This window comes from Portunus trituberculatus, chromosome 31 (genome assembly GCF_017591435.1).
Source record: "Portunus trituberculatus isolate SZX2019 chromosome 31, ASM1759143v1, whole genome shotgun sequence".
Classification (NCBI taxonomy): domain Eukaryota; kingdom Metazoa; phylum Arthropoda; class Malacostraca; order Decapoda; family Portunidae; genus Portunus; species Portunus trituberculatus.
The window spans coordinates 17265117-17276277 of record NC_059285.1 but is presented as its reverse complement, the minus strand read 5'-3'; the positions used below and the strand labels follow the sequence as shown (position 1 = coordinate 17276277).

The 11161-nt window shown below is 40.2% G+C and overlaps 1 protein-coding gene and 2 long non-coding RNA genes across 4 annotated transcripts in view; 2 read left to right on the top strand and 1 right to left on the bottom strand.

The window, feature by feature from the left end:
* LOC123511278 overlaps positions 1-4678 on the top strand; it is a 448993-nt gene extending 444315 nt beyond the window's left edge. The window contains exons 9-12 of one of the 2 annotated variants that reach the window (XM_045267035.1): positions 1353-1519; positions 1752-2071; positions 2872-3102; positions 4202-4678. In XM_045267035.1, the coding sequence (XP_045122970.1) occupies positions 1353-1519; positions 1752-2071; positions 2872-3102; positions 4202-4347 (864 nt within the window). In that variant the 3' untranslated portion in view covers positions 4348-4678. Of the gene's footprint in view, positions 1-1340; positions 1520-1751; positions 2072-2871; positions 3103-4201 lie in introns of both variants that reach the window. The other variant, XM_045267034.1, reaches the window with a different exon arrangement.
* Positions 1-11161, bottom strand: part of LOC123511282 — a 21345-nt gene extending 10184 nt beyond the window's left edge. Inside the window, exon 1 of the long non-coding RNA XR_006676740.1 lies at positions 9344-11161. This is a non-coding gene — a long non-coding RNA (uncharacterized LOC123511282). The remainder of the gene's footprint in view (positions 1-9343) is intronic.
* Positions 5925-8574, top strand: LOC123511280. Its single transcript, XR_006676738.1, has 2 exons — positions 5925-6110; positions 6339-8574. It is a non-coding gene; the product is annotated as an uncharacterized LOC123511280 (long non-coding RNA).

The following is an 11161-nucleotide window of genomic DNA, read 5'->3' as shown; positions in this document are numbered from 1 at the left end:
GTGTGTGTGTGTGTGTGTGTGTGTGTGTGTGTGTGTATGTTTGTAGCAGGACAGGTATGCATGTATGTATGTATGTATGTATGTTTACTAATCAATTACGTGAACTGCTAAAGCTACGTATGTATAGAGAAAAAAAAAGGAGGAAGGAGAAGAGGAGAAGGAGGAAGAGAGGAGGAGGAGGAGGAGAACGTATAAATTAAGAATAAGAAAGAGGCGGAGGAGGAGGAGGAGGAGGAGGAGGAGGAGGAAGAGGAAGAGGAGATACAAAAGTTAAGAAGGTGAAGAAGGATGTACAGAGGTGATGAAGAGGAAGTACACTAGGAGGAGGAAGAGGAGGAGGAGGAAGAGGAGGAGGAGATAATGAAGAAGGATGAAGATAGAGACGTATTGCGTTGAGGAAAGAGAAAAACATTGATATAAGAGGAAGAGGAAAGAGGTGAAGTGGAAATATAGTGCTAATGATATAAAGCCAGGTGTGTTTTGTTTGTAGTTCAGGTAATGAATGTGTTTACTTACACCTTTACACCTGAGAAGTTTTATTTAAGATTGATTGTTGTTTTGGCTTGAATTAACACTATTTTCCTTCTTTTTTTCTTTCTACCTCCTATTTTCTAATTCCCGGTTTTTTTTTTCTTTTCTTTTCTTTTCATTGGTTTTGTTCTCCCTTTCTTTCTTTTTTTTCTTTCTCGATTTCTGTTTTCTTTTTCCTTGTTTTCTTCTTCCTTCTCATCTCTACTTTTCTTTCTTTTTATTTTCCTTCATTTCTTCATATTTTTTTTCATATTATCTCTTCACTTTTCGTTCTTTTTTCTTTATTTTTCCTTCTTTATTCACATTTTTCTCACTCCCCACCATCTCTAAACCTTTCTGTATTTTACCCCTTCTTTATTTCGTTTTCCTCCATTTTTCTCACTTTTTTCCTCTTCCCTTCTCTTTTTAACTCTTCCTTATTAATTCTCACTCCTCTTCCTCCTCTTCCTACACAATCCATCCCTATCATTTTCCCCCTTCCTTCCCTCCGATCCCTTCTTCCCCTTCCCTCTTCTTCTCAATCTTCTCCATCCCTCCTCTCCCCTTTCCCATCCTTCTCCTCCCCTCTTCTCTCTCCTTATCATTTCCCTTACCTTCTCAATTTACTCCATTCCTTCTCTCCCCTTCCCTCTTCCCCTTCTCTTCCCCTACTTTTCCTCTCTCTCTCTCTCTCTCTCTCTCCTTCCCGTTCCCCTTCTCTCTCCCTACTTATCATTTCTTTCCCCTACCCTATCTCCCCCTCTCCCCCCTCCCTCTCCTTATCGTTTTTCCCTCCTTCCCCATCCCTTCCCCTTCCCCATTTCCGACAGACACGCGGACAGACAGACATTCGGTTGGTTTGCCACCGGTACGAAGGGCACCACCACCACCACACAGACGCCCCAGCATCCTCCACCACCACCACGGACGCCGCGCCCACAGACCACCGCACACACCACCACCGCGACCAGGACGTTGTCACCATCATCGCCCACGTCACTGTCGGATGGTGAGTATTGGTGATGGTGATGGTGATAATGGTGATGTTTTCTTCTACAACCCATGACCGCACACACCACCCCATCTACCCACCCACACACCAACACACCCACCCACCCACCCACACACACACACACACACACACACACACACACACACACACACCCTAACAAACTACCCCCATCTACCCATTAACCCGCATTCCCCCACTAACCACCCCTGTACCGTTCTCACCCCCACAGCAAGAGCGGGTACCAGTGTCTGCAGCTGTACCGACGTGACAAGAGAGTGGTACAGGTGAGATCAGGTGAGCTGGCATATTCAGCGGACGAGGCCTGCTCCCCTCACTACTGGTCCCCCACCTCCGCCAACCTCACGACCCTGGTGGCTGTGGGAGGTCCGCCTGGCCCCTGTGGTCCCTTCGGAAGGTACACGGTGGCCCACAGTGTGTTGCCCTGCGCGGGGGAGGCGCCCACCTACACACACATGACGGTGGGATGCAACTCCGAGGCACGCAACACTCTGCAACTCAAGTCTTCGTGTCCTGAGGAGAGTGTGTATGGTGAGTGTTGCGTGTGTGTGTGTGTGTGTGTGTGTGTGTGTGTGTGTGTGTGTGTGTGTGTGTGTGTGTGTGTGTGTGTGTGTGTGTGTGTGTGTGTGTGTGTGTGTGTGTGTGTAAGGAGCTGGGAAATGAGATGAGCATAAGGTGTGAAAATTCTTGTGTAATATTTAGGTTCATTTTAGACGGAGAGAAAGAATGGTGAGCAGAGAGAGAGAGAGAGAGAGAGAGAGAGAGAGATTAAGAAGACGCAGTACAAAAGGTTAAACATACAAATTATTCAACCGGTGATGAGTCGCCTCAGTCTCTCTCTCTCTCTCTCTCTCTCTCTCTCTCTCTCTCTCTCTCTCTCTCTCTCCTTTGCTCTCCATTTTTTACCTAAATACAAAAAGTGCACGTTACAAAGTTTTCTTTCATCTTCGTACTCTCTCTTTTTCTCTCTTTCCTTCTCATCTTCTCTCCCTTTCTTCTCTTTTCTTTTCTTTCCCTCTGGCCAATTTGTAAATTATCTAGTACACACACACACACACACACACACACACACACACACACACACACACACACACACACACACACACACATGTAACATTCAGTGTGTGTGTGTGTGTGTGTGTGTGTGTGTGTGTGTGTGTGTGTGTGACAGGTGTGGGGATACAAAGTCTTCCCTCTGGCGTTCTCTCTCTCTCTCTCTCTCTCTCTCTCTCTCTCTCTCTCTCTCTCTCTCTCTCTCTCTCTCTCTCTCTCTCTCTCTCTCTCTCTCTCTCTCTCTCTGTCTGTCTGTCTCACTCGCCTCTCTCCCACAGAGTTCCACTGCAACGGTCAGTGGGAGAGTGAGGGCGTGACTTACGTAGTGGCCTCTCCCATGAGCCGCGCCTCCGGAGGGCCTCGCCGCGTGTGCTTCGCCTACAGTGTGGTGTCACCGCCGCCCTCCCACGCCCACTCCCGCCCCCACACCCTCACCATCACCGCGCGCCACGACACCTGCATCCCGCGCCAGCACGACGCACACATTGCCATCAACGCCACGCTAGCAGGTGTGTACGTGTGTCTATGTGCGCGTGTGTCTAAAGGTCAGTATTCTTAAACGCTTTGCTCTCTCATCATCACTACGTATTTTCGAAGGGTTATAGTTGAAGATCGTCATGTTTGAAGGGTATTTGTATGGTTCCGATGGTGGACTGGTAAGATTTATAGACTGTTATGAGGAAAAATTGTCTTGAAAACCTAGCTTGTCGTCTCTGTGGCGCTGGAAAACTGTCACGGTGAGAGAGCAAGGCGTTTCTGAACACTGGCCTAAGTTTGAAGATGGCTTTTTGACTTCTGTTTTCTTTCTTTTTTTCAAGTGAGAAGAGAAATCTCGCCAAGAGTAAAAAAAAAAAAAAGAAATATTAAACAAAAAGGCCCACTTAGGTGCCAGTTCCCAAGTATGTCAGACCGAGAGAGTTAGTCAGAAGAATGGGATAAATGTCTTGAGATCTTCCTGTCAAATGAGTTCAGGTCATAAGAAGATGGAAATACAGAAGCAGGCAGGGAGATTCAGAGTTCCAGAGTTATCTTGCAAGTTTTTTTTTTTTTTTTTTTTTTTTGGGGGGGGGAGGGTACAGGAACTGCCACGTATATGCCTCTGATGGCTTCCTGCAGCTTCACTTAACCCTTTGACTGCCACCTGCCACACCTTTCCTTTAATAACCAATCACTCTGGGACATCTTTACTTGTTCCGCCCACAGCCAACCTTTGAGCTGGGGAACAAATAGCAAAATGTATTCTTTCTTATGGCTAGCTTTCCTGTGAACGCTTTAAAGACATCACGCATTGCTTCTGGTGCTGTTAACTGTTTCGTGTGGCAGCATGAGAGTTAATTAACCCCTTCAGTACTGGACGCATTTTTACCTGGAGTTTTGGGTATGATTAGACCATTTTCTTATCATTAGGAAAGGTGTATGGGATCAGAATATTAATGTCAACACTATTTTAATCCTCCACATAAGTTTCTGAAGGTGTATAAAGTCACCAAATAGTAACTGGAATAAATATGAAAACGTGTCATGGTGCTGAAGGGGTTAATGGTATACTCTTATCTATCCATCTATTATCCATCCACCTATTCATCCACTAATCCATTTCTCCTACAGGGCAATGCGTTCAGTCAGCCAGCAGCGTGAGTAGGGCAGTGGGGAGTAGGGGGGTTATGGGGGGAGACGCGCCCCTCTTCCTCCTCCTCCCCCTTCTTCTATTGCTGCTGCACCTCCACCACCACCACGCCACCGCCCCCTTGTAGTTCACGGTGAAGTAGACAGAGGGAGCTAAAGTGAGATGTTGTAGGCAGATAAGTAATGTAGTCGGTGTGTGCGTGTGTGCGTGCGTGTATGAGGTGTGTGTTTGTGTGTTTTGCGTGCGTGTGTATGTATGTGTGTTTAGTAATAAGGGCAGTGTTTTTTTTTTCTTTCTCGTTTTTTGAAAGAGCCTTGTTCACTAATTGTTTTTTATTGAAATGGAGTGTTTCAAGAAAGTGTTGTTAGTTAAATCAAAGGAAAATATCCCCGCCTGTGTATTTGTAGAGAGAGAGAGAGAGAGAGAGAGAGAGAGAGAGAGAGAGAGAGAAACAGAAATGAATGAAAGGGGTGATATAAAGTGAAACGTAAAGTGTAAAGGAAACAAAACTGATGAAAAAGAGAAAATAAAACAGACGAATATGAAAAAATGGGAAAGAAAGAAAGAAAGAAGCTGTGAAAGTGATGATGGTGATTTTGTGAAAGTGATGATGGTGATTTTGGGTCAAGACTATATATATATATTTTTTTTTTTTGTGTGTGTGTGTGAGTGTTTGTTTCTTTGTTTGTTGATTTGTTGCTCACTACAATTTTTTTCCCCCTTTGTTGTATATATACTTTTTTTGCCAAGATGCTGTAGCTATTAATGACGATGATGATGATGATGATGATGATGATGATGATGACAGACACACAAAAGACATTATAATTTGGATATTTTTTTTTTCTTATCTCTCTACCTGTTTCTTTTTTTTCTATCATGTTTATCTTTATTTTCTCCTCTGTCTTGTCATTTATTTTCCTTCTTTCTCCTTCTTACCTGGTAGTTCCTCATTATATCGTTCCTATTCCCGTGATTCTTTAGGGATTTTGTTGATTATTACTATAATTATTATTACTATTATTATTATTATTATTATTATTATTATTATTATTATTATTAGTCTTAGTCATTTCCTTCATCTTTTTTCTTTTTAACTCTCTCTCTCTCTCTCTCTCTCTCTCTCTCTCTCTCTCTCTCTCTCTCTCTCTCTCTCTCTCTCTCTCTCTCTCTCTCTCTCTGGCTTTTTAAGTTTATACATATAGGTATACATATGAATATAGATATATACATAAACATATAATTTGGTATTTGTGTATTGATTATAAGATAGGGGGAGGAGGGGTAGGAATGGGAATGGGTGGGGGAAGGGAGGGCGATACTGGCCATGTGATACTTATGTAGTGGGGGAGGGAGGGGGAGGTTCTGCTTAGGTGATGTTTAGAGAGAGAGAGAGAGAGGACTGTGTGTGTTTGTTTGTGTGTTCCTATGTGTGTTTTCATTCTGTGGATGTGTTTTTTTTTTTTCGCTAGTTATTTTTTTTTTTTTTGTTCATTCTTTAATATCGATGAATAGTTATGAAAATATGTGATGGTGAACACACACACACACACACACACACACACCAATAGTAATTCACTTAATATGTCTCAAGAAATCTCTCTCTCTCTCTCTCTCTCTCTCTCTCTCTCTCTCTCTCTCTCTCTCTCTCTCTCTCTCTCTCTCTCTCTCTCTCTCTCTCTCTCTCTCTCTCTCTCTCTCTCTCTCTCTCTCTCTCTCTCTCTCTCTCTCTCACACACACACACACACACACACACACACACACACACACACACACACACACACACACACACACACACACACACACATTTTTACACCTTCAAGATATTTTTATTGAGCTATTTTTACAGGTGTGTGTGTGTGTGTGTGTGTGTGTGTGTGTGTGTGTGTGTCACTGATTCTCCGTCACAGATGTATAGAAGAATAATTAAGAAGAGGGGACAGGTGAGGTGAACACGGACCATCATTAATGTTTGCGTGTGTGTGTGCGTGTGCGTGCGTTGCTTCATTCCCAAGATAAGCCTTAAAGACGTTCATATCGTGAGTCAAAGAAGCCAAACAAGCCAGTGTAGAAAAAAAAAAGAAAGACATCTCAAGCTCAAGGTAGAGAGAGGTCAGGTGTGTGTGTGTGTGTGTGTGTGTGTGTGTGTGTGTGTGTGTGTGTGTGTGTGTGTGTGTGTGTGTGTGTGTGTGTGCCTGACAGGTGTGTATTCTTTCCCTCTACAATCGTTAATTCTCCCTTTAAATTTCCCTCCCTTTCCTTCCCACCCTTTATTTTTTCCCCTTTTCCTCGTTTTATTTCCCCTTTTTCTTCCCTAAACAAACATTATTTGCCTTGTATTTCCCGTACAGTTTTTTTTTTTATTTACTTACGTTCCTCATTCTCTCTCTCTCTCTCTCTCTCTCTCTCTCTCTCTCTCTCTCTCTCTCTCTCTCTCTCTCTCTCTTTCCCCAAATCTTGTCTCACCGGAGTTGCTTGGCGGGAGAAGTAGCGCTTTGTGTTCTTGTTTTGTTTTTTGTTGTTTTTCTTCTCGTTATCATAATTCAGTGTCACTTTTTTTTTCTTTTAGTTATTTTCCTCCTATTCCTCCTCCTCCTCCTCCTCCTCCTCCTCCTCCTCCTCCTCCTCCTCCTCCTCCTCCTCCACCCCCAAACACACCTGTCGCGGCCACTGATTAGCACCGGAAGTGACGTCACAGATCCCTAGCTTGTCCCACGTAACTCTAGATAAATGACTATATTAGTTTCCGAGGCTCATTGTGATAATCGTGTTGGGATTTCATAAGTGAACATAATAATAGTTAATTTATAATAATAATAATAATAATAATGATAATATTAATAGTAAATACTAGTCGTGTCTTTTTCAATTGTTCTCAATGTGTCGGCTTTTTTTTTCCATTTCTTATAATATTTCTTTTTACTCTTAATGATGTGATTTTTTATTATATAATCTATTTTTTTGTATTTATTTCTTTATTTCTTTTAATATAAGGGTAGATTAGTGTAACCGAAGGGGATTTCTTGCAGACGCGCGTGAGTGAACAGGGGAGTTGGCACTGGTGGGGCCCCGGCGTGGTGAGGGCTAGTGTAGTAGGGGTGGGAGGGTCCGGGGGTGAAGACAGGGCGGGGCATTCAGTAGCCTGGAGCGAGTTAATTAAGTAAGTCGCCCCTGAAGGTTGTGTGCGTGCGGGTGAACAGAAAACGGGGGTGAAGGGCAAACAGAAAACCAGCTCACGTACGTCAACAAACTACTACTACTACTACTACTACTACTACTACCACATAGAAAACGAAGACATCCCTTTTGAAATCGTCCATTTTCAGAAAACTCAACTTATAATGATAAAAAGATAAATAAATAAGATAAATATGAAAAAATTAGTCATTGTAATAATAATAATGATGATAATGTCTGTCTGTTTCCTCCTTAGAAAAAAATATAAAACAAAAAATCCGCCCTCATATTCCACTAACCCTTTTCTTTCCCCAGTTTTTTTTTTCCCCTCCCTCCTTCCCTCCCTTTTTCCCCTTTCCCCTTCCCCTCACCCATTCCTCAAAAAAAAAAAAAAAACACACACGTCTCTTTTTTTACATTAACATAAATATGATAGAAGAATGATTTTTTTTTGCCTCTTATTTACGTTTTTTTTTTTTTCGGGTAGATATTTTTTGGGCCCGTTTTGAGGGAAATTTTTGTACACGAGAGAAAACGGAATGTTGGTAGGGGGAACTCAAGTCTCTCCCGGGAAGGACATTTTTTACGGTGCCTTAATAAACTGGAATGTTTTGCTGCGACGTGAACCTTTCGTTGGGGGGAAGCAGGAAAGTAGGAATAAAAAAGGAGGAGAAAGAAATAAAAAGATAAGAGAGAGAGAGAGAGAGAGAGAGAGAGAGAGAAAGAAAAAAAGAATAGTGATAGTTTAAAGAATGTAGGAGAAAGAAAAATAAGATAAAAAGAGAGAAGAAAGATGGTGTAAAGAGCAAAAGGAGGAAAATAAAAGATAGTGATGATAAATGGAATTGCGTAGGAAGAAAATTAATAAAGCATGTAAGAAATGGAAAATAAATAGAAGAATAAACAGTTAAAAGAAGAATAATGAAAAGATTTTGAATAAGAATGACTGAAAAGCATGGAGGAAAAAAAAAGAAACACGTGGGAATAGAAAAAAGGAAGGAATGAAGATAGAAATAAAAAAAAAATAATGAAGAATGAAAGATACTGATAAGGGTGAATGTATAAAAGAATAAGGGAGAAAATAGGTAAGAGAGAGAGAGAGAGAGAAAGAGAGAGAGAGACCTTTATTAGAATTATTGAAAGAGCATCGTTGGAAAGTATAACGAAAGAAAATGGGAAAAAGGAACAAAAAAGGAGCGTTTAATGGAATGTACCCATGAAATCGTTTAATTTTCATTGTAGTTTTGCTTTTTGTTATTATTTTTATCTTTTATTATTTTTCACGCATCAAGGATAGAGCGAGAGAGAGAGAGAGAGAGAGAGAGGCGGGGGGGAGATTTCTACTCGACTCAACATTATTTTTATTTTATTTTTTTGAGTTTCCTTTTATAAAACATGTGTATTTTTTTACAAAGACTCGATGCTCCAATAGACGAGAGGAGACACACGCTACAGAGGAAAGAGAAAGGCAAATAAAGTAAGAAAAAAGTAAAAATAAACATAGATATATGAACATTGATCTTTTCTCTCTCTCTCTCTCTCTCTCTCTCTCTCTCTCTCTCTCTCTCTCTCTCTCTCTCTCTCTCTCTCTCTCTCTCTCGAAATAGAATCACATAATTGATAACATTTTTATTTCAAACTTCTGAAAAAAAAAGAATATGAATAATGAGGAAAAATCTAAAAAAAAACAGATGAATCAAAATGTAAACACTTTTTAACTGCGCCATTTCATTATTATATTTTATACATTTATTTTATTTATTCATTTATTTATTTACTACTACGTATAAATTCATTCTACCTTATTAATAGCATTGCCATTACGTATTATTCATCTTTCTTGTTTTTCATTCAGTATTTTATTTTATTCATTTTTATGTTGTTGTTTTTTCTTTCCGTCCATCAATTTAAAGAAAAGAATTACGATGTTAAGAATCCTCGGAACAGAGAGAGAGAGAGAGAGAGAGAGAGAGAGAGAGAGAGAGAGAGAGAGAGTTTTCGTTAACCCTTCAGTAAGACAAGCTTAGAACAACGTGTTTTATAAAAGAGTGAAGCGACTGGATCCCCTTTTCACCCGATCGGATTAACCAACAGACCAAAGAAAGGGAAAAAGAAAAGAGAAAAGGAAGGGGGAAAAATAGTATTGGCTTCGAAAGAGAGGAAGAGAAAAAAAATAAAGGAAAAAACGAAAATAAATACACAGAAAAGAGGAAGAAAAGAAAGAGATAAAGAAAAAGATACATGATAAAAAAAAAACAGAGAAAGAGAGAGAGGGGAAAGTTTATTCGGAGCTGGATTATGTAGGATTTTTTCTTAGGGAGGGGAAGAGGGGAGGGGAGGGAAAGGAAAGGGATGAGTGAATGTGTATATATGTAACATCCCCCCCCCCAACAAGCAGGTGAACGAAACATATTTATGACCATTTTTTTTTTTTCCTATCAAGTCCATCACCTGACTTAAGATGTTTCCTCCTTCAACTTTTGCTCACGCGTGACATGCTGCTAAGTAATTAAGTAACTCGAGTATACACATGTAAGTAAACCGCATGCATACTACAATACATACTAGAGGAAGAAAAGAGAAGAAAGTCTACATAGGAAGAAAATAATACAAGAATACAAGTTATACAAAAAGGCCTTAGCGTAGTTAGAACTCTTTTATGGGGAGGAAAAAGGGAAGGGAAAGAATGGAATAAGGAAAGAAAAAGAAAGAATGAAGAGACAGAAAAAAAAGGAAAATAGGTGTAGTAAATATGACACAAGCGAAGAGGAGATGAGAAAAAAAATAAGAAAGGGGAGGAGGAGGCAGCGGTCTGTTATGAAAGGGGAAGAAGGGATGATGAGGGGGATTGAGGGGAAAAAAAAAGAGGGGGAGGGAAAGGGGACATTTTCCTTGATTTTTTTTTTTTTGGGGAATGTTAACGTAAGTATTTTCGTTTTTGTAATATGTATATAATAGAAAGTAAAAACCAAAAAAATATAATAATGCTACCACGTGCTGTACATACATAATTACTATTTGTAGCCAACCATGTTCGAAGGAGTCATTGCATAGTTCTTTGCTTCACGCACGGGCAGGCCAGTCACGCGCCATCTTGGTAATCATGACCCTAATTGTATATGAAGAAGGAGAGGGAAGAAAAAAAAATAATAATAATATCAATGAAATCTAACTTTTTTTTTGTTCAATTTCACGTTTTCTATTCAGATTTTTTTTTTATTTAAGTCTCCCCTCGTAACTTCCTCCCGTTTTCTTTTCAAGTGTTATATTTTTCTCTTTTTTTTTTTCGTCCGCTATGTGATTCTTGCTTTGTTCTTAAGGTTATTTTTAGAAAGAAGAATATTTTGACCTGTGAGTTTATTATACATACATACATATATATATTTTTGTTTCTATGTATGCTGCTGCTGCTAATGCTGCTGCTGATGATGATAATGATGTAATGCGCCTACGTTGTGTGTACAGGATGTATGTCTGTACGTATGTATGCCTCGTGGGCCGTGTATGTTGTGTTTTATCGTGTATATTTTGGACTATAATAAAAAGTAACTCACTGAGAAGGGAGCCTGTGTATGTATGTATGGATATGGATCAACTGCGTCTACATGTTGGGAGTCATACATAACACAAGTTGTATACGTGACACCTTCTGCCATGATTACATAATTATACATATACATATTTTTTCGTTCCTCTTGCTTTTCTCAGCTGTGTATTTTATTGTGGCGGGTTTTTTGGGGAAGAGAAGAAGAAAGACAAGAGA